The 23,005-nt window shown below is 43.4% G+C and overlaps 1 protein-coding gene across 2 annotated transcripts in view; it reads left to right on the forward strand.

The window, feature by feature from the left end:
* Positions 1 to 23,005, forward strand: part of FNIP1 (folliculin interacting protein 1) — a 64,367-nt gene that overhangs the window by 32,486 nt on the left and 8,876 nt on the right. For both annotated transcript variants that reach the window (XM_058815215.1, XM_058815216.1), the window contains exons 3-13: positions 3,176 to 3,319; positions 7,497 to 7,597; positions 7,847 to 7,921; positions 8,403 to 8,494; positions 10,914 to 10,997; positions 12,004 to 12,075; positions 12,904 to 13,039; positions 13,545 to 13,746; positions 14,120 to 14,205; positions 20,240 to 20,386; positions 22,302 to 22,471. In XM_058815215.1, coding sequence (XP_058671198.1) covers positions 3,176 to 3,319; positions 7,497 to 7,597; positions 7,847 to 7,921; positions 8,403 to 8,494; positions 10,914 to 10,997; positions 12,004 to 12,075; positions 12,904 to 13,039; positions 13,545 to 13,746; positions 14,120 to 14,205; positions 20,240 to 20,386; positions 22,302 to 22,471 — 1,309 coding nt within the window. The remainder of the gene's footprint in view (positions 1 to 3,175; positions 3,320 to 7,496; positions 7,598 to 7,846; positions 7,922 to 8,402; positions 8,495 to 10,913; positions 10,998 to 12,003; positions 12,076 to 12,903; positions 13,040 to 13,544; positions 13,747 to 14,119; positions 14,206 to 20,239; positions 20,387 to 22,301; positions 22,472 to 23,005) is intronic.

Consider the following 23,005-nt stretch of genomic DNA (forward strand, 5'->3'; position numbering starts at 1 on the left):
TCTTTTCCCTTCTGTCACTCAGTCACAGCCCTAACACACCTACACAGACTCTGATTTAGTTCAACACACCAGGCTCCTTTCAACTTTCTTGTTATCCCCAAAGCAAAACCTGCCCAGCAGAAATTCCTCTTCCTATTCACAGCACTGGGCATGTTTTTCCCCCTTGCTGAGGAGAACAGAGAGTTTGTGTCAAAGAGTTAAAAGGCATTGCTCACAGATGTGGAGAAAAAAGACTCCGGAAGAGGAACTGAGGAAGAAAATGACTTTGTACCCTGTTCCCTATAAAGACATTTTACTTTAAGTTTTCTTCAGATCTGCCTGATAGGTCTCCAAGACTCTTTCAGCAATGATGACCTCTAATGTCAGAACTGGCACGGCCAGAAGTATTTGGAGCTGGGTGGCATCTGCAGTGAGCTGGCAGAGAGAGAACAGAGTGTGACCCCAGCGGGGAGAGCAGGGTGGCAGCCAGGAGCAGAGGCATCCTTCCAGCAGATGTTCTGCTCTCCAGCAAAAATGGGCATTTCAGAGCACTCCAGCACCACCCTGCGCAGGGATCAGATTTGATGCAATAATTGGGAAGAAAATTCACAGCTTTGAAACTTTTCCTTGTACAGCTCTTAAATAATGAGGTTACTTTTTTTTTATTTTTGGAAGCCTGGCTTGAATATCTTTGGAATATTATGTGGGAATGCAAGTAATCCTACTCCTTTGATGGATAATATATTGAGATTTGTAGCATCTAAAATTTCATTGACATTTGAAGTCAGAGATTGCAGAGGGGAGGGTCACTGCAAGTAGTTGATTTCATTGTCCAAGCAGTTCATCTTAAACACATGCTAAGTTTGTGAAAGAGAAAACACCAAAATTCATCAGTGATCTGCATTTTAACAGGGATTTACTGATCACAAGGTTCTGAAAAGTGAGAGCTGAAAGATTCTGACCTCATTTAAAGACTCCTTGCAGGAGTTTTGGTTCATTAAACTCCACTGCAAAGACCAAACAGCCATTTTCCTGGTTTGCTATTTAAATTAGGCAACTATTACTGCAAGTTACCCTACCACCCAGTGGATTTGGGAAAAGCTGCTGTGCAGAAAAATGCAGTGACAATGAGAAGAAATGATCTAAAAGTAATTGATTTGCAAACTCAGCCTATTCTTTTTAATGCACAGAATTTTATTTTCTCTTGTAAAGTCAGTAAATGCATTTCTACAGTCTCAAGGAAGCTTAGTTATAATTGTAACATTTTAGAAGGAACTTTCAACATCTGATGGAAAATGCAAGCTGAAATGTGGTTTGCCTGCAAAAGCTGCTGTAACCCTGTGGATTGTATGTGGTTTTATCACATGATGCTTGCCTAGCCTAGGACATTGTTGTTTGTGTCAGAGATAAAATGCAATTCTAGTTCACGAGCTCCTACTGGAGTCATATGATGATCGTTCACATGTTCCAGCCATTGTGCACTGTGCTCAAGCCACACATCCTCAGCAGCCATTAGCAAATCTGCATATTGCAGGATTTCAGTGAGCTCTCCACTGTGTGGAAAGGAGAGGACACTGCTGTGTGTCAGGAAAGCTGACAGGGCTGGGGGAAAGTGAACACTTCCCTCCCCTCTGTTATTAATTCCTCTGCACATTTTTTCCTTGAGGCTTTCTGTGGCAGCAGCTCTCTAAGGGAGCAGCAGTGAAGGCTGCCACGTGGGGCTTTATAATCCTGGCCATTTTCTGCTGCTTTGCTGAACCACAGTTAGGGCCAAATTTAAGTCACCTGTCCCTAAAAAAATAACCTGGACAACCTAGGACAGAGGCATGGGACTCCCATTCCTCCACAGCAGTAAGGCCAGTCATCTTTTCCAACAGCCATTGCTGATTATTGAGCAGTTGTGGAGTTACTAATGTGTGCCTTGGCTATCTCACACTTTTCTTTATGCCTTTTCCTTAAAAGTTGAGACATGGCCACATTTTTGGATGAAGAGGAAGCTTGTGGCAGGGAGCTGTGAGTCCAGAGATGAAGCTGTGACATACAACAGCACTTCTGTGTTCCCATCTGTCCTTAAACCTTCTTTCAGCAGGGTTTGCTTCCAGCTTGCTCTTACTGGTTTGGTGATTGTGTAGGAAATGGTAATTAAGGAAGTCTTAGGGCAGAGTTAGTGTGGAATTTTGAGCAGTGTGGACTATTTCTGTCTCCTAGTGCTGCCTACCAGCAGATGTAAATAATGCCAACCTTACGGGGGTGTGCTGAAGTGTAACGAGTGTGTGAAAAATACATTGAGATCTTTAGGTGAGGAGGGTTGGCAATGCCAGTGCTACGTAAACTGCATTAACTTGGTGGATGCTGATTCTGCTTGGGATGCTGGCATTCTCAAGGGAAATCACAAATGCTTTTAAATAGTGAATGAAACATAGTGAAGCATCTCCCATGCTAGTTATTGGTAATTCTCTGTGTGTAGAGTGAACACAGATTCTGCCCATTCTGTACATCAGTTCCAGCTCCATCTGGGCCCTCTCTTCTCTGCTTTTTATCTGAATCTCTATGAAAATTTACCTTTTTACCTTTTTGATTCTTCATAATTTTGTGAATATTTTCTGCCTTCTCTGTAGCACTGTGTTTTTTAGCATTGTCCATTTGCAGCCTCACAATTCCCTCATACAGAAAATGTAAGGAATGTGTCACCTCTTTGCCACTCTTGAGAAAGACTAGGGGGCTTAGACACAGCTAGGGAGAGATCTGTGAAAAACAGCATCTTTTCTCTCCACTTGCCCTCGTAACTTGAATCTTCTGAATTGTGTGTTATTCTTGCTTGATAATTAATGGTGAGCTGCTGCTTACACTCCTGTGTCATCTCCACGCTGGCAGGCACAGGGAGTAAGGTGGACATTGCCATCCTTCCTTTAAATGGTTTGGTACCATTATCTCTCCTAATCCTGGGTCTAAAAAAGTCTGCTTAGGGAGATGGAGTTGTAGTGACCTGTTGGCTTCTGGCTAATTGGAAGTAAGAGAGCTCAGCTTTCCTTTGGACAGCCAGGCTGCAGAGATATGGGTATATGTTCTATTACCTGTTTCCTGGGGCATGAGCCTTTCAGCTGTTAAATCTTACTTAAATAGGTAAGTACAATGATACTAACAATGATTTCAGGTCATTGGACTTAGTGTGTCACGTGTGTTGTCTTTATTTCAGAAACTCTGCAGTGATGCTCAGGTGAGAGTTTTTGGGAAGTGTTGCCAGCTAAAGCCTGGAGGAGACAGCTCTTCTTCCTTGGATAGTTCAATCAATTCATCCTCCTCCTTCTCTGATCCAAAAGAGCAATGCCCAAAATACCAGGTGAGTCACTTTTTTTTTCCATGTCAGATGCTAACAGCAGGTGAGGCATGACTGTTTTAAAGTACTTGAAATGAGAGGCTGGCAGTGGAGAGCAGTGAGAACCAAGACCTTGGGTGACTCAGGAATGTTTAACACTGCAGCTTTGGGTATTATCAAGTATAAAACCAACCAGCTGGTTCTCTTGGGATGTCTTGAATGGCAGCGATTTCTCCAGGGCATTTGTTCCATTTTGTGACCCAGGTGATAACACTCATTTGGTGTGATCAGACTAGGCACAAATATCTTGGTGTTGATGGAGTAGTCTATTTCATTGTCAAATGCCACAGAAATAACATTGTCTGTAGGGATGGTCTGTGTAACAGCTTTTTAAGGGATTTGGTGCACTTGAGTTCCATTTTATATAAGAGCTTTTGGCCATGAGAATAGCTAGAGTCATCTGACACGGATATATTTTTGTCATCTCTCCTTCCACAGATCACAAGTGTTTTATATTAAGCCACCCTAAAATAGAATTAAGCCCTTTTCACTCTTTGTAATGAAGTAATTGTGTGTTTGAGGGAAGCTGCTATCTCCACAACCTGCTCTGGAGTACAATACTACTGATGTCTTAATCTCCCACAGATAGAAGTGAAGAAGCTTCCAGTGCTGACTTTCCTGCTGTCACGTTAACTCCTGCTATATTTGGCAAGCTGTGTATTCTTGTTTTCTCTGTCTCATCACACTCTTTTCCACAGCTTGGGTAAGGTGGCTGAAGATCTGTTTTCCGTTCCTCCCTTCCTGGCAGGGCATTTACTGTGGTTATGAAAGGAAGAGATGTTTCTGTCAGCAGCTCCCTTCCAGCACAATGCAACCTCCTTTGTGCACTGTGTGCCCAAGAAAAACCATGCCCCCCACTCCCAGAACCTGGCTCTGCTCCAGAGCAGGCTCTCTGCAAACAATGCTCAATGCTACTAAAGAAAATGAATTTTAGTGTTTGGCATGAGGGTGCATTTTAAAGCTGTGGAAAGTTTTCCTTTTGAATTTCCCATTTCCTCACGTGTTTCACTCACTCAAAATGCTACTGAGCTGAACTGAAATCTCAGTGGCACTGTGTCACACACTTCCAGCTGAAGTTGGTCTTCCACAGCATATTTATTGTGAACTATCTACTGCATTCATGAGACTCCTTCCAGGCTACCCCAGCAAGTGAGCAGAGAGACAAAAATACAAGAATTCTTTAATGTGCAGTAAAATTTAGTATTGGGTATGCAGAAGGGCCAGAGTAAGTTTGTCCAGACTTCACTCAGCCTGGCATTTCCTATGTTTTAACTGCTCTGTCTGTAGCCTCAGAAGTTACTTATTGGAGTATTTATAAATTCTCTTGTTTGTTTTTTTGTAAGGCTATAAAATGGAAGTTCAAATAATATAATACTATGGGGCTTTTAAAATACTATTTTATATTTTCTTGTTTAAATACACTTTGATTATATATGAGCAACTTTAATTGCAAGGTGAAATAGGATTTGTTCCAGAGTTCCATATTTGTAATTATGTCCCATATTTAACACTTATTTTCTTATTGCCTTTTTAATTTACAGATATACTTAGTTATTGACAGGACAATATGTACAGTAAAGGGAGTATTAAAAGCTGTAAATATGTTCAGAAATGTAATTTCCAAATCATGCAAATGTTTCTACCTCTAATATGCTAATGTGCAATCACAAACACTTTGTGGGTATTTTATGATCAGTTTTTATAGGAGCTCTAAACTGTGACCTGAGGAGTTGGTTTGTGTCCCGGCTGTCAGTGCCCCAGGCTGTGCCCTTCTTGCCAGATGCTCCTTGGCTACTTTTTGTTTGAGTTTTGAATATTTAACCCCTTTCCCCAGTTGGTTGTACTCTGCTTTGGTCTTGAGTGACCTGAGTTTTGCAGCATCAGAGGCCCAAAGAGCTGAGCTGTAACAGTGTTTCCATACTAAATGCATGAAATATGTGCCTTTGGTTATGCATGGCAAAATTACTGTTATTAATTGTAGAGGAAATGCCAGACTGAACAGGCCATGGGCTCATCTTATCACACTCTTTGCCTTCAGCAGGGCTTGTCTGTCTTTCAGAGGAAAGGGAAACCCCTATAATTAAATTTGAAAGCAGCTGATTTTCACTTTAATTTGGCTGTCTGACAAAGAAAATCAGTACTTTAAGATAAAGTATTTTTACTGAGCTTTAGAATTATATTTTCACAATAGCAGAAAGTTGAAATCAAAACCCACATCAAGAGCTTGGCATTTAATCAGAATTGTGTCCTTCATTTGGAGATCTGCAACAGATTTAAAAACAACAATCATAGCGTGAGGCTGAAATAATTTGCAGTGTTCTTAAGACAGGATTTTGTGATGCTGGCAAACCTGTTATTTCCTGGAGTCATTAACATCTATGCTGAGATTTCCTTGGAGCTGCTGGTTCATACTGACTGGTTTTAAATTCTAGTTTTTCCAGTACTGCCTACAGTGCACCTGAGCAGTGGGATGTCCTGGGAGGCAGAGAGGGAAATTTCACTGAGGCCCAGCTAATGATCAGCTTTTGTCCTGTCACTGAACACTTACAAACCTTTGAGTTGTGCCCTCGTTTTTACAGTTGTGGTTTCTGCTTTCAGTCATCCCCTCTCCTTGCAGGGATAGATTCCAGAGGTTAAAAGCATGGCTATTAAAAGTATCATCAACTTAATTGAGAGTGCTTGAAAATAACTAAAAATTGAGAAATGTTGTAAGAGTGCTGCCTTTTGGCTGATGAGCATTTCCCTGTTCCTGCCCTTGTTCTGTGGGCTGGTGTGAGCAGGAGCACTGAGTGGGATGTTCACAGCTGTTCTTGCTGCCAGCAGGGGTCTGTGGTGGGGACACCCAGTCCTTGGTTGTGCTCCAGGCTCACTGTCTGACACTGGCTCAGGTTGCCCAGGGAAGCTGTGGCTGCCCTACCCCTGGAAATGTCCAAGGCCGGGCTGGACTGGGCTTGGAGCAACCTGGGGCAGTGGGAGGTGTCCCTGCCCATGGCAGGGGGTGGAACTGGATGAGCTTCTGGGTCCCTTCCAACCCAAACCATTCTGCCATTCTGTACTTCAGTCCTGTGTAGAATACATGGTTACTGAGGATGCTGGTTTGTTCAGAGGAATATGGAGATGCACTGAGCATCTTCCAGCAGGGTTATTTCTGTGAGGGGTTCAAGGGATCTTTTAGAAGGATCTCTCCAGGGAATGGAGTAATGACATGCTATCACACACTTTGAAGGAAATGTGTTGCTCTTTTGCACAGTGCCAAACCCCCTCACCTGAGAACTGGCTGAGCTCTGTTTGGGAGTGATCACCACATTTTAAATTATTCAGGGCAAGGTACAAGTGGAGACCCAGCACTTACACTCTGCTGGCCTGCAGGTGAAACAGCCCTGGACAAAGGGACAGTAATCACAGTCATTGAAAACACACAAATTAGAAGTCTGTCTGCAGAGCAGTTGTCTCCAGTTGATTACCCTGAGTAATTTTTTAATTTTAGGGTTTTGTTTGCAGAATTTGCCCTAGCCAGTGACGCAGCATAGTGACTTTGCTCCTTGGTATTTAGCCTGTGTGCCTTACAGCAAGTTCCTGCCACCAGAGAAGCAGGAATTGCACCACTTCAGCCTGGCATCTAATGTGATGCTGCAGCTCTTTCCTGGTGCCATCACAGAAGCACCAGGGAGAGATTCATCCCATATAAAATATCATCCATGGATAAGTTATGATTCAGTCTTTGTCAAGTAAACATTGGTCCAGTTTGGCTCCATTGCACAGTCTAACATCTCCAATGAACTGCTGATTCTTCTTGTCAAGCAGGAGCAAGGTTTAGGATTAATTCAGTGAGGTGTGTTAACACATTGTTAAAAGTTTAGTCCCCTGGGTCGGTGCTGTTGGAATCTGCTTCCCCTCACCTAGGTGGGTTTGGTTTGTTGCGTGGTTTTAGGGTTGAGCTCACAGCCAGTGAAGATCACTTTCTCTGTTAGCATTATCTTGATTAAACTGTTCAAATTTCCATGTTCAACAGTGTTCCAGCAAGATATTTTGCATATTTATCTTTTAAATGAGGAATATTTTCTCTCTTGTGTGTTGCCTTAGTAGAAGTGTGCCTCTAAAATGCTTGAAACCAAACCTTGGTGGGTTTGATTTTTTGCAGGGTTCTCGGTGCTCCTCAGATGCCAACATGCTTGGAGAGATGATGTTTGGCTCTGTGGCCATGAGCTACAAGGGCTCCACATTGAAAATCCATCAGATCCGGTAAGATGAACTTTTTGCTGCAGGTGTTTTCAGAAGATTCACTCCTTAGTGCTATAAACAGTGAATTGAATGGCACAAGTGCAGAGTAAAATGGATTTCTGTGTTTGCTTTAAAGTCAGTCTGATGTCATTTTTGAAATACAAGGCTGTTATGTTGTGTTAAGGTCAATAAAATCTGGAGGGCTGTGAAATGGAAGGCAAAGCCTGTCGTGGCACTGTTTGTGACTGACATCTCCCTCCTGTTCCCCAGCTCCCCTCCCCAGCTCATGCTCAGCAAGGTGTTCACAGCTCGCACGGGCAGCAGCATCTACGGCAGCCTGAACACGTGAGTGCCCTGCCCCTTGTAGCTATTGCACAGAAAGAGGGGAATGCAAGGACACACAGGACCTTCTTTGGACCCTCCAGATTCTTTCTCTAAAAAATAACTCCTTGCTACATCCTGTCAGTGGTGTCTTCACCTCAGCTGGCTCTAAGGGAATGAATGAACCATTCCTTCCATGCTGATATGGTGAAGCTTGATACTGTAAGATACAAAAGTACCTACCTGCAACCTTGGGGATTCAGTCCAAGATGAAGAAAAAGGCAAAAAATAGAAAAATAAAAAATATTATAAAAATATGTTAAAAAATATCTGTTTTCTGTTATTAAGGGACCCACCTGAAGATGTGGCTTAGGCTATGAAAGTTTTTTCTAGTAGAAGCCTGTGTTTTTACATTCTCTGTTCCATTTTGGCTATAATGAACTATCTCTCTATTTTACTGAAATGTAAATCACTGGTTTTGTTATATGTTTTATGTTTGTTATAGGTTGCAGGACAGTCTTGAGTTCATTAATCAAGACAGCAATACATTAAAGCCTGACCACAGTACAATTATGAATGGACTTCTTGGGAATATAGGTAATTGCAAATAGATTTTATTTGCTGATACCTTTAATTGAGTAAACATAGATTCTAGAACATGCATATCTTTTAAATAAATTTTTAAAAAGCTAAAGATGTAATAGAAAGTTAATGCTGATGGAGCTTGGAGGAGAATAACTTGGACTGTTCAGGGAATTAGCAGTTATTCAGTATACACAGCTGCATATGTGTATACAAAATACATAATAGAAATATTTATATATACTTCAGTTCAAATACAGAAAATGTTGGAAAATAACATTCTGTAGAAATTCCTGAAGAGCATATCTCTGATCAGGCAGGACTGATTTAGCCTGGCTCAGTTCCCTGGTTTTATTGCCATTAATAATTCTCATTCTGCACTGTACTCTGCCCACCTGAGCACTTGTGGCTGTGTGTCCTGTACGAGTCTCAGTTAACCTTGTACAGCTGAGCTGCAGCTTTGGATCAGATTAGACAGAATATCTGTGTGTTCTCTCCTCTGGCTGACTATGGCAGCTAAGCAGTCTTGAGAAACCATCTGGTGTCCTCAGTCCTGTGGGTGGAGGCTCCATGAACATTAGATAACAAAGGTCTTGGCTTTTCCTCTTGGAACAGTAGAGCACATAGCACTGGACTTCAGTGCTTGGTTGTCCAGTGTAGCAGCCTGATCCATGGCTCTCTCCTCCCTTTCTGTTCATTTTGATTGTTGACTTAGCAAACAAGTGTTTGTTGTAGGTGGAATAAGGGGGTTATTTTCACAATTGCTTTCCAGGAAATTGCTGTATGTAAAATATGCTTTTATAGGGTTGGAAGTAAGGGGTATATTTGATGACTGTGATACTCTTAAATGGGTTTCTGACTCTGAGGTGGTTCTAGATCTTAGGGCTGTTTACTGCTTTCCTTCACATTGACTTTACTAAGTGTGTGCCCAAACATGGGCTTAAATGCTGCTCAAGCTCACGGCTGTATACCTCATTAAAATAATTTGCAGTAGTCCATTTGTAAGGGAAACCAGTTAAGGTTGTAAGAACCTTACAACCTACAAATTCCTTTCCCACCGTCCTTTCAGGTTTCAGTTGTGATTTTTGCAGTGAATGTGGTGCCTGATTTAAGAGATAGGAGATCACCTTCATCTACTGTTAGGTTTTGCTGTGGCTTGTTCCTGGCAGGAGTGTGCTGTAGCATTAGAGTGATCTAAACTGCAAGTTCCAGTTCTGATAAGGCAGCTCTTAGGCATGGAGTGATTCAGGTGTAGCCAGTGCCACCTGTTCCCTGTGTCCAGCTGTGAGGTGACCCTGGTGACTGCCCCAAGAACCAAGCAGGAGCTGTGGGCACCTTGGGGCAAGGGTGTGTGGCAAGAGGCACAAGATTGCCAGCAAGAAGTGGATGCTGGAGTTTTCTTTGTGATTGAGCTGCACAAGTTTTCAACAGTGTTTGTTTACAGTTCCCATTTGAGTACAGAGGGAACCCTAGGTAAAGCTAAAGCAGGGAGAGGAGTTAATCTGTAACTGCAGCATTTCCAACAACTGTGCTCAGCAGCAGAGACTGCTCCTCACTCACCTCTGACAGGAGGAGAGTTTGTGTTTTGGCTGGGAACTGTTTACAGGGTGCTTTTTTCACATGTGCTGGTTAAAAAAACCAAAGCAGCCCTGGTCATGTGTTCCCTTTAATGACTGGAGGCCTGAGAGAAAGGAAGGGAGCTTTGAGGTGCAGCCTTTGTGTTTTGTATAATCAGAAAACTTTGAGTGAGCATTGACTTCAAATTTAGGAGGGGGACTGGCAATTAACTCGTCAAAAATACTTATGTGTTTTTTCTGGCTCTATGTACAGTAAATACACTGTTTCCTTGGTATATCTATAATCCAGTATTACTTTTAAAATGCACTACTGAGACTGCTAACATTTATTTTCTATGTGATCATTTCACTCAACTTATGTACTGACTATTCTCAGAACGACTTCAGCCTATAATATTCTGTTGGTTCTACTAAGATGAATTCCTGCCTTCTTTCTCCCCTTCCTCCTCCTCTTCAGAAGCAGTGTTCCCAGGCACCCCACCAGTGTGGATGTTAAAACAAACATTATACTCTGTGATGAATCTCCTGTTTGTGGTCAAGTTAGGCTTTGAGCCTGCATAAATTAATCATTTTTCAACCTTAAAATTAAAAAAAAAAAGCCCTTTGAGAAACCCCATCCTTGTATGGGAGACAGTGGAAAGCCGAGTCTATTATTTTAATCTATAAATGCTGTATAGCCCAGCTGTGAGACTCACCCTCACGTCAGCGTTCTGGTAAAGCCTCAGAGCTGTTCTCCTGCCTGTGTTACTCTGCATTTATGTTGGCTCAAACCTTTCCCTGCCCTGGCCCCCTCCCTATGGACTGTTCTGCTTTACTAACCTCATTCTCTGATGTGTATTTTACGTTTTGCCATGTAGGTCTTTCCCAGCTTTGCAGCCCCAGGCGGGCATTCTCAGAGCAAGGTCCGCTCCGCCTCATCCGGAGCGCCTCTTTCTTTGCAGGTTTGCTGTGTGCTGTGTGCTGTGCTGTGGGGCTAGTCTAGCTGGGGTGACAAACTCTGTGGAGTTGTAGTTTAGCCCTGCAAATAAGATCTCATATTAATAAAAAAATAAAAAAATAAAAAAAATAAAAAAAGAAAATAATAAAATGGACAGTGGTGTTTGCTCCCTTACCTTTCTGGACATATTTCTTAAATCCCCAAAGGACAGCGGGCATTTAATAGTCCTCTTTCAATTGTCTGTGTTGTTCTGTTTTGGAAACTTAAATATTTAAATATGGAATTAATATTTATGGGGATAATATTTCACAATGATGTCAAGCTATTTTGATCTGGATTGGTTTCAACCAAACTGTAAAAATTAGAGCTAAATTAGATTAATTCAAAATGGACATTTCTTGCTTTTAGTGGATCTTATTTTCATGGCTGAGTAGCTTTATTTCACACAAATATTTGTAAAATATATCACATTTAAAGACTGTTGAGCCTGACACACCTTTGATCTTGTCTGTATGCAGACTGTGAATCTGGACAGCTTACAGCTTAGTTGAACAACCAATGCACTGTTCACAACTTAAAAGTATCCATTTCTTAAAGACAGCATTCAAAATTCCTTTAAAAATACATGTCTAATACCTGAGAAAGCTGGTATAGGAATGAAGTTGTGTTTATTTTGAGTTTTGGTGAGTTTTTGCCTCTACACTGAGTACTGCAAATATGACCAGCATCCTCTTGATACAATAAAATTTTATTGAAAATTATCTGTGCAAAGAAACAAAGTCCAGTCCTGGTTTTGCACTAAAATAGGTGTATGGACTTGAGAAAAACCTATACAGGCTTCTCAGGTAAGTGTTTTGGTTTGTTCAGCTAAGCCTTTCTTGGTGATGGCCTTGTGCAGTGCTGTTGATCTGAATTAATGAGCATGTTTTTGTTTCGTTAATTACATGGAGATCTGCAAACAAGAAAGGAGCTGTACATTCCCCTGCTAATTGGTATTCCTTGTTTTACAGTTCACAGCAACCCTATGGATATGCCTGGGAGGGAGCAGAACGAGGACAGAGACAGCGGAATAGCAAGATCTGGTAATGGCAGTTCCACGTGTTAACCCTGTAAACTCCAAAAATATTAATTTGTCAAGGGATCTCTGCACATCATGAAGTAGTGCTGAAATGGGATTGTTCTGGTTTGCTCTGTGACATTAATGACACCTCTATGTACAGGTCCAGGTGGTGCAGGTGTTGAGGGCAGCTCACAGTAACCTGACAGCAGTGTCTTTTATTAAACAAGCTGCTAATAAGCAAGGCAGATTAAATATTTAAATGAGCTTGCAGCATTTCTAAACAATACTTGCTGTCATCTCCTTTCCAAACCCAGGAGGCCAGGTTGGATGGGGCTTGAGCAACCTGGTCTAGTGAAAGGTGTCCCTGCCCATGGCAGGAGATGGAACGAGATGGAATTGAGATCCCTTCCTACCCAAATCATTCTGTGATTCTGTGTTCCTATGATGGTAATGTTAAAACATGAATTGGCCTCAACAAACCTCTTTCCTCCCTCCAAATTCAGGATGTTGAACACTTGGGCTAGGATTGTAAAGGCTGTTAAAGGATGTGATCAGCATTGCTCCTTTCCACAAGGAATTTATTTCCTGATACTCAGGTTGCTGAGCAAGGTGCATCCTGTGTATTACCTATTATGTAAATCAGCAGGACTGTCCCACCCTTGTCATGCTTGTATGGCTTGTTAATGTCCTTATAAACTGGTTATTTTTATATTAGAAACATAGATAAGCAAAAGAGAAGGCACTTGAGAAGCAACATCAGTATCTCCTGAGAGCCTTGGTTTAGTTGCTGGTGTTATATTCCGAATGCTCTTTTTTTCTGGAGAGGTTTTTATTGCTCTTGTTGTTGCAGCATCTCTCAGCAGCCTGCTCATCACCCCGTTCCCATCCCCGGGCTCCTCGTTCAACAAGAGCTGTGCCAGCAGCTACCAGCGGCGCTGGCGGCGCAGCCAGACCACCAGCCTGGAGAACGGCGTCTTCCCCCGATGGTGAGCTGGCCGTGCCAGGGCTGCTTGCTGCCACACACCACTGATTCTGCTCTTGCATGTGTGCATCTGCCCTTGCTGATGCTTTCACTGGGGTATTTAGGGTGTAAGTCAGGCTGATCTTTTTTAGTCTCTGTGTGCCTCATGGCTTCATTGTTTTTTCATTCAGCAACATGGAAATCTGCATGCTGTAGTTTTGAGGATAAGAACCCTAACATCATACTCAAAGCACAAATTCTTGGCAGGTATAGGAGAGAACTAGAATACCAATATTCTGATCCTACAAACACTTTGAATCTGGTCCCAGAGCTTTTTGATTGCAGAATCAATTAATAGTTGTTTGTAAAAAATCACAAAGGGGTTGTTATCAAAGATGATGATTTGACAACACATTCAAGCAAAAGGTATTTGTTGAAGTTAAATGCTCAAGAACTGAATCACACAGGAAACCAAGGTACAACTTTGAGCAGTGGATTACATTAACTTTCCCTTTTGTTCCTGCTCCAAGGTCCATGGATGAAAGCTTCAACTTGTCAGATGACAGCTCTGGTCCAAACCCAGGAATTGTTAGGAAGAAGAAAATAGCAATTGGGGTTATTTTTTCACTCTCAAGAGATGAAGATGAAAACAACAAATTTAATGAGTTCTTTTTTTCACACTTCCCTCTTTTTGAGAGTCACATGAACAAACTGAAGAGTGCAATAGAACAGGTAAACAATTGCTTTGGCTTCTTGCACTTGTGTATGTTCTCCCAGCCCTATCAGATTAATTTCTAACTCCTGTTGCTAGTTACAAAAGTGGGATCAACTTGATGTTGGGTGTGGGAATTGCATCACTGCAGTTAAAACTTTGAGTTTTATACCTTGAATGGTGAAAAGCACAAAAGAAGCAGAAGCTGCAAATGTGCCTCACCTGTCTTCCCTCAGATGGGAAAGTTGGCACTTGGACCGTCACTTTATCACTTCAAAGAATTATTTGCATGACCTGTTGAACAAAAGATAGAGTCAAGCACATGACTTGGTTTTCCATTTTCTGTGCTCCTGTAGCTGTGTGTTACTTATCTGCTTAATGATTGTTTTCAAGGCCATGAAAATGAGTCGGAGATCAGCTGATGCCAGCCAGCGGAGTTTGGCATATAACAGAATTGTGGATGCCCTCAATGAGTTCAGGTGAGCCACATGTCTCCTGTGCTTTCTGTCTCTTTCTTCAAAAGCACTTGAGCCTGTTTTAGAAGGATCTTCTTAGTGCAGGATAAGTAACTTAAAATGTCTAAAATCTCCTGCAAAAGTCAGTACAGCAAAGGACTGGTGATACCAAGCCATCCTAATGTGTCTGAGGTTTTGGATTTTTCCAATTGTGTGTGTGTGTCCATCAGTCCTGTGTGAACAGGACACAGGTGTTCAGGGTTTTCTGTGCTTTAGGTGATAAGAAGCTCCCAGTGACCTCTTAAATGGTCTTTTGTGGCCTGTTGAGAGGGGGAAAGGCATTGCAAAGCCCTGTTTTGGAAATCCTCCTCCGGATGTGTGACAAAGCTCACCCCTCTCTAAGCTGTGCTCCAAAGGTGTTTCAGAAAAACAGTTAGGAAAGAGAAGAGCTGTCTTTTCCCACAGTCAAACGCAGTGCTGCAATCTCTGGCTATTGGTACCTGCAGAGCCTCTCTGTTCAACAGTTATTATACAAAGTAACACAGATAAGCACATCCCTGGCATTTAGCTGTATTTTCTTTCCATAGTTGAAGTCATGGGGAGGGAGTTAAGATGAAATCCATCTGTTTGGAGTGATTCATCTCCTCTCAGATGGGAGTGGCAGGGTGCTTCCTTTTACAACCACTGTAGAGCTACTTTTTAGAGACATTATTGAAGATAGCTCTCTGATGTTATAAAAAGAAATTTCTGACATCAGGATGTATTTTACTGAACAGAGAAGGATCCTGAGGGCTCACTTATTTTTCCACAATTTTCTTACCTGAATGCCATGGATTGGGTGGTGCTGCAGGACGAAAGCACAGTGTATTTTAAATTTTTTTAGAAGCTCACCTCCAGGCAGTCACAAGGAAGAGCAGAGGATATGTCCTGTAGGGACAGAAGGCAGAAAATAGGGAGCACGTGGGCCTGTGGATGGGATAAGCTGTGCCAAGGGAGGGAGCAGAGGGACCTCATGACTGCTGGGAGCCACTGATCCAGCCCAGGGGCCTGAGACAAGTTCAGCAACTCGGAGCAGCCACAATGATTCCTCCACTCCCACAGCTCTGCCCTGTCTCCCCTCCCAGGTCTCTCCCTGAGCCATTTCTGTGTCTTCCCACCCTCTGTTAACAGCAGCTCCCCAGATGTTTTCCAAACCTTTCCCCCAAAACATTCCCCCTCAAGATACACTCAGCGGACTTTGCCCATTCTCCTTTGTGCTTCCAAGTTAAACAGTTCCAGAGGGAGGGGAGGGGCACCTATCCCAAGTCAAAAGCAGGAAAAAAACCCTGAAAACACAGGGCAAGTCCCCTGTGCTGGCTTTTCCTCCTGTAGGGACACTCAGCAGTGCTGAGCTGGGATGGGGTGAGGAAGAAAGCACTGTCCCAGCAGACACAGATTGGCACTCAGTGCTCTCCAGGAGCTAGGATCATTCCCATGACATGGCCATTGCATAACCAGCACTTGGAGCTGAACCACCAGTTCTGTGCAGAGGTTTCCATGGTGATATAAATATTGCTCTTTAATGGTGTAATGAAGTTAATTAAATCCAGTTTAATTTCATAGAAATGAATTTCCTGGGGCAGCAGCCTTTGGCAGTTTTGGGTTTTGCTGGGTTTTTTTAAGGGATTGCATTCAGAGGTGGGCAACAGCTGGTAGCCTGGGCAGGGTCCTTGTGCCCCTGTGACATGTGTGACATGCATGTCATCCTCATTTCTGTGACATGCAAGACCCCCTTGCTTTTCAAAGCAATGCAGGATGTGTCTAGTAAGAAGAGAGAGGTATATTTAAATACCAAAGGCTGGATGCAAAGATGCTTTGGCACAAGTTCAGCAAACCCATTTAGGACACTATTATCTCTTTAGGTGTCTGCTTTCCCACTGAAGTCACGGGGAAGTCAGGAGACGAGTCCTTTGGTGAACCTGAGACTTGTGTTGATTCCTGTCCTCTTAGCAAATTGTGCTGGAGGGAAGAAGGGTGCTGACTTCAGTGGGCTGGTGATTCTAAAATGTAATCCTGTTGCTGGTTTAACTCATTGCAGTCTGGCTGTTTGAAGGAGAATATTTTTTGTTTTTCTTTAAACCCCCCCCAGATTTTCAGAGGTGCTCAAGAGTAGCTGATGTGCACTCATCTGGTGATCAGAATAACCTCAGAGCAGTGGGCATGGGGGATGTGCTGCCCTGCTGATCAGGGAAGGAAGCATGTCACCCCAGAGTCCCCTCTGCCGGGAAGGGCTGTGGGTCACTCCACTGCCTGCAGAAAGGGAGCTGGGTCAAAGCTGGAAAACAAAGCTGCCTTCTCTCAAAGGCCCAGGCTGCTTCTACAAACGGAGGCTGTTGATAAATTTGTCATCAGTTTGGTGCCCAGCTCCAGGCCTACCTTTGCATCATTAGTCACTTTACAGCAATTTTTAATTTTCTAAAGCACTGATGGGTTTAGCTATTAACACTTGACTTAGAGGCTTAAAACTCTCTGTGGATGTCAGCTGTGCAGACACATGACTTGGGAAATAAGCTACTGTACTTGCATAAACATTTTGGCTCCCCCAGTCCCTGAGGCCAGCGCAGCACATTGATAACACAGATTATGCATGTGACTAATACCTGTGTGGCACAAATGCTGGCTGGCAAGAAAACCCTGATGGCAGGGCCTGGGGAAACACCTCTCTGCTTGCTGGCAGACAGATTTGATCCCATTTTCTGCCAGTAATTTTTAAGCAGCTTATGCTGCTATGAATTGAGTGTGCTCAGTGGTGCCAGCATGGGCACTGAGTTGTGGGAGAGCCCCGCTCCTGCATTCCCTGCAGTGGGGATTGCCTTTGTTTTGCTGTTCCTTTTTAAGGAAAAATCATCTTTGGAAGGATGGAATGAGGGTAGGAAACAAATGTATGTGAATTAAGCTATATAAACCACTGATTATTTTCTCTCTTTGCCATTATGTTGTGGCTCCTAAATAGCAGAGCTGCTCTGGGGGCACAGTGCTGAGGGCCAGTGTGTTTTCCTTGGGGAAGAGGGGGCTGCAGCAGGATACTTTCATCCATGAGGAGCTGTTTGGCTCGTTTGGTTTGTGCAGCACCAGGGAAAAATGTCTTGGATTGGTTCTGAAAATTGGTACTGAAAGCCAGGGTGGTTGGGGGTGCATGAGGGTGAGGGTGGAGCAGCTGTGCTGTGGTGTCTGTGGGACAGGGCTGCTCACCTTGGTGCCACCTGTGCCCTCAGGGCAGGCAGACCCCAGAGGAATTGGGCTGGGCTTGGCTCAGGGCTTCCTTTTTGCTTGGCCAGGCTGGGTTCACTGGCTCTCAAACCCTGTGAGATGTGAAGGTGTTTCCTGAGGGGCTCTCTGGCCCCTGTGCTCATTTCTACGCTGCTGGGGCCAAGGTACCTGGAAGCTCCAGCCTGAGTTCAGCCTCCCAGAGATGTTTCCAAATATAAACCAATTTAAATGTACTGGAACCCTCAAAAGAGCAGAGTCTCTCATTAACAGAGCTTTCCCTCACATGCTGGTGTGTGTGTGGGGAGGGAGGGAGGGAGGGAGGGGAGGGGGTGCTGCTGCAGATGGCCATGAGGAGAGTGGCCAAGTGAGTTTTTAATGATTGTTATATTTAAAATCCTGTTAACTTCCCCGTAGTGTTTGAGGAGGGTTTCTTCGTGTCGTTTTTTTGTTTTGTTTTCGTTTTTGCCCTTTGCTATCTGGCAGGAGAGCTTCCCTGGGTGTTTGAAGAGCTGGGAAGCAGTTAATCCTTGCCCTTGGTCTGTGTGCCATTGCTGCCTTGGCTGGCTGAGGGTTCCCTGTGCTGCAGTCACATGCCTGCTGGCCAGGGGCCAGGGCAATCTGATCTGGCTCGGAGGAAACACTATCAGCTGCAGATGCAGCCAGGGTTACCAGAATAGTAAATAACGAGTCACAAGACTCGAGCTATCTTTTCAACGAAAACAAGTATTTTAATATGTTGGTTTTAGTATAGAAGTAGTTTCTTTTTTCAAAACAGCCGAGCTGCAAGAAGCTTGGCTTGGGTTAGTTTGCATAGGATGGAGAAATAAACTGTGTTTTACATTAAGTTGTGCTGTTTATCTTCAGCTTCTCAGCTGTGTCTGGGGGGTGTAAGTTTTCATACTTGTTTTGAGCTTTGAAACTCCTTGAGTTTGAGATCTGTGGACTTGAGGGTTTGGGGTTTTTTTGGCATCTTTAACATCTGCTCCAGTTAATGGGCTGTGAACAGAAAGCTTTCCCCTAATAAATCCCCCAGTCAAAGGTTACCCCTGTAGAGGAGTGAAGTCCCAGTACCCCAGGACTGTTTGTGCTGCTGGAGACCCTCTGGTGCCCCAGAGGCAGGGCTGGTGTCCCTGGCTGTGTGCCCCACTCCTGTCTGGGCAGCAGGACTGGTGCTCAGCTCTCACCAGGCTGGGTTTCCCTCCCGGACAGGGCCAGCAGCAGAGGGTAACGTGGAGCAGCTGGTGGGGCTGCTCCAAAGTGACCCAGTAGAGCCTCTGGGGAGTGCAGAGGTAACTCAGCTGTGCCCCTCTCCAGCACACTGGCTCTTTTGTGGCGCTCTCATCGTGCTTCTGGCAGTGGAGGATTTGAAGGTCTAACCTTTGAAGAAGACAGGGTTGATTTTGGCTGTTGTGAACACTAGAGAATGGATTTTGTATTTGATGAAAATTGTAAGGAAAAGTAAAGCAGAGAAAGCCACTGCCCCCTCACGTTCTTCCTTCAGGAGCAGCCCTGGTGAGCTCCCTCACCTCTGCTGCCCTTTGGGGAGCAGCTCTGGGGTCAGCACCCAGCTGATCTGTGCCCACGAGCTGGGGGTGCCTCCCTGGGCTGGGATGGGCTGAGCTGCTGCTGCTGACGTGCAGCTCTCACTTCTGGGAGTTTCACTTGAAACACTCAGCCATGGAGGATCTGGCAGCTGCTGCTCCAGTGTGTTTGCCTGCCTGCTCTGCACAGCTTTGCTGCTGGAAGTGTCTGTAAATTCTGAGACCACAATATCCAGAGAAGATAAATAAGATACAATAGAAGTTCAGAAGTTTTTATAGCTATAAAAAGGAAGATATAAGATCTTAATAAATCAGGGGTGGTGCTAGGGATAATGGGGTAGTGTATATCTTTGCCTTTTAAAACAAAAATACTTTGCCTGGAAAAAGTAGTGCATTAGGCAGGGAAAAACCTGAATTGATCAGTCATTGCCCATGTCCTTTTGGGCTTTTTCAGGCTTACATTTTTACTGTGTTAAAAATACAGCTTCCCATAGTGTCATAATGTAGGCTTTGTAATTTAAACTATAACTTATTTATATTTAACAGTAATCTGAGGGATTTTAATCTGGTATTTTACTGCAGAGCAAATTTTTAATCGTACATTTACTGTCCTCTGTAGAGTCAAAAAGGATGTGGTGAGTGTGTAATAGGTACAGCCACAGGGTGCCTTTACTGTCATCCTCGCTATTTAAAGCTAAAGATGTGAACTGGTTCCCTGCTCTACACACCCACACTTCATAGGTTTGGCCTGGAGATTCACCAAGTTTTTAAAGCAAGGAGGAAGTGAAGGTATTTTTATAAGTCAGATACATACAATCTTGTCCTAGTCATAAATAAAGCAGAAGTTTATTTCAAATGAAATGAAGAACAAGCAGGGAGATAAGAAGAAATTATTCATTCCTTCTTCATTCAGAGCAGGGCAGCTCTTGACTTGTGCCAGGGAATGTTGCTGTGTTTGGGATCAGGTCAGGTGGATGCAGGATGAACCTGTGAGGTTCAGCTCTCTGAGTTCAAGGGTGAATTTGTGCTATTTAATGAACAACATGGTTTGGAGAATGGTTGCTGAGAGAAATTTTGTTTCTGATAGAAATGAGAGCTGGATCTAAATGTTGCACAGAATTCTCTTAAGCTGGGATTTCTACTTTTTATTGTTGTTTGGGGTTTTTTGTTTGATTTGGTTTTTTGAGGGCTGTTGGGTTTTTTGTTTGGGGTTCTTTTTGTTTGGTTTTTTTCTTCAACCTCCTGGATTTTTTGGTTTTGTTTTCTAGAACAACTATTTGCAATCTGTACACGATGCCACGGATTGGGGAGCCTGTCTGGCTCACCATGATGTCAGGGACACCAGAGAAGAACCAGCTGTGCCATCGCTTCATGAAGGAGTTCACTTTCTTGATGGAAAATGCTTCTAAAAATCAGTATGGTGGATTTTAGTTTCTAAATGACATATGTGATTGTGCCTTTTTATTTCAAACCAATTTTTAAGTCAGTTGTTAAAATCCTGATAATCAATCAAAAGGCAATCCATAAATACCTTCTTTCTGAAACAAGTAAGAAATTATCTCATTAAATTCCTGCTTCCTCACAATTCTCTAAATCTTGATAGAGGCTGAACATCTGAAACATGTCCATAGGAAGTGTGTGATATATGTGGATGTCTGGAAGGGCGTGAAGATACCTTACAAAATGCATTAACTTATCTTTCAGAATCAGTTATCATGTGATGAGCAGGATTATACATTCAGGAAGAGCTGTGTCTGTAATACTGTCAGACCACAAACCTTAAATATAATTTTAAAATGCCACTAAAGAACTGCTGTGCTGTTTAGTGCTCACTCACCTCTGGCCTCAGGCCCCAGCTGTGAGCAGATGCTGAAAACTGAAAAAGAAAGAAAGTTCCTGATAAACTGGGGAGAATCTGATAAATTTACTCTTTTGTCAATACTTTATCCCCTTTCCTCAGGGCATGAGCAGGGGAAGTTTTTAAAGGGTTTATCTCCATTACAGTCCTAAAAAGAGCACAAACCTAGTTTGGCTGGGGATGGCACCAGCAGATGAGATGTTTGGTCAGGGCACTGCTCCCTGCAGGGTGGGAAGGGGCTGCTGCTCCCATCCTCCAGCTCTGCCACCACCTTTGTCATCCCTTCTGTCCCCTGAGGAGATGGTGACAGTGGTCACTGTGACAGTGGTCACTGTGGTCTGCCTGCTCCTGCCCCAGGGCAATGGGACAAACCCCAGGGAGTTGTGAGGGGTGCAGATGTATTTTCTAAAGATCAGTTCCTGCTTCAGTGGAGGCTCTTTGCTGGGGTTGTCTCCTTTGATCCCTGCCATTGAGTTCTGTACATATTGGTTACATTTAAATAGTCATTTATTTGGGTTTGTTCTCTTTATTTTAAATATAATAGATTTTAAGTGATGGAAAACAGAGAAAAATTAAGCCCTTTATCCTTCCCAATTTAGTTTTAAATCTCTCCTCCTTTGGCTGTCTTTGGTGTGGCTGCATGGAAGCTGTAGGGTTCCTGATGCTTGTAAATTAATCAAATAACATTATTTTGAGACTTTTGGCTCTTTTCCTCCCCACACATGAGCCACTGTGGTCAACAGCACCATGTGTTGGTGTGTGGAGCCTCCTGGGCGAGCTCCTGCCAGGAAAACCAACTGGGAAAACTCCACAGAGCAGAAACCTTGCTCTATCATTGCAGTAAATCAGATAGTTCATGTTTTTCAGGAAGTTTTTTCGCCTTATTTGCTTAGCCAGTGAAAACTGTTTTGCCAGCATAAGAACACAACTTCTCTGGCTGAGCTACAGAACTTTGTGGGGGTTATTTTTGAAAAGGAGCAGCCATATGGGCTGAAATTGCACAATAGTTAGGTGAAAGAACGCAGCACCCAGCTGTTTTACAGGTTTGGTGGCAATAGTCTTCCTTCTCATCCACAGTCACAAGGGGTTTGGGATCTCCTTGGAGTACAGGGGCCGCACAGTGCCACTGCTTTCTTACAGTGAGTGAAATTAATTGGTTTTGAGATGTTTTACAGCATAAAACTTGCAAAATAGGAAGTCTTATAATTGTTGCCAAACAGAGCAAGTGAGATGCCACAAAGTTAAAATATTGCATTTTACTTTAAATGTGTGTTCTAAAAAAGAGCTTTGCCAGGGTGGGAGGGAGGGTCCAGCCACCCTTTCTCTCCCCAAGGAACCAAGACTGAAGGGATGATCTCTGCTGATTTTGTTTTTTTAATCCTTGATCCATATAGACTAGAGCTGCTGTCAGTTTAACATCTTGAGTGTGTATCTGGAAAAAGAAAAAAACATGTTGAACATTTTGCTTTCAGGTTTTTACCAGCTTTGCTGACTGCAGTGCTGACCAACCACCTGGCCTGGGTCCCCACTGTCATGCCCAATGGCCAACCACCAATAAGGATTTTCCTGGAGAAGCATTCTTCCCAGAGTGTGGATATGCTGGCCAAAACTCATCCCTACAACCCACTGTGGGCTCAGCTTGGTAGGTGGCAACTACCTCTGAACCCCCAGCAGCTTTACAGAAATGGGAGTGCATGAGGTGGGGTTTATCATGCTGCTTACTCCCCTCCCAGGTTATTTATTTTTTCAATACAAAATGAGAGAAGAGTGTGTTTCAAGCTTAGAGGTGGCCACTGTGGTTTTCTATGCTCTAAGTTTTTAAGATATTATCCATTAAAAAATGTTGGCCAAAAAGTAAAGCCCTCTTTAGTCCTCTGGGTTGGGTCCCTTAAGGTCCCCTGCTCTGGTGCTGGTGGAGGATTCCAGGCCTCCTCTGGTCCTCCTCCAACTGTAGGGAAAATCTGCTTTTATGTTTTGAGATGCCACTATCACTAAACCTCATTCTGGAATGAGAAAATCAAGAAAATTCATCTTTTGATCAGAAGTGAACATACTTTTAATACAACAGGGTGAAGCAGAACAGGAAGTCAAAGCTTGGCAAGCCCCAGGGAAGGTCTCAGAGCCCAGTCAGTGCTGTAGCTGGTCACACTGTCTGATAACTGCCCAGGAGAGAAGA

The sequence above is a fragment of the Ammospiza caudacuta genome, chromosome 16 (genome assembly GCF_027887145.1).
Source record: "Ammospiza caudacuta isolate bAmmCau1 chromosome 16, bAmmCau1.pri, whole genome shotgun sequence".
NCBI lineage: Eukaryota > Metazoa > Chordata > Aves > Passeriformes > Passerellidae > Ammospiza > Ammospiza caudacuta.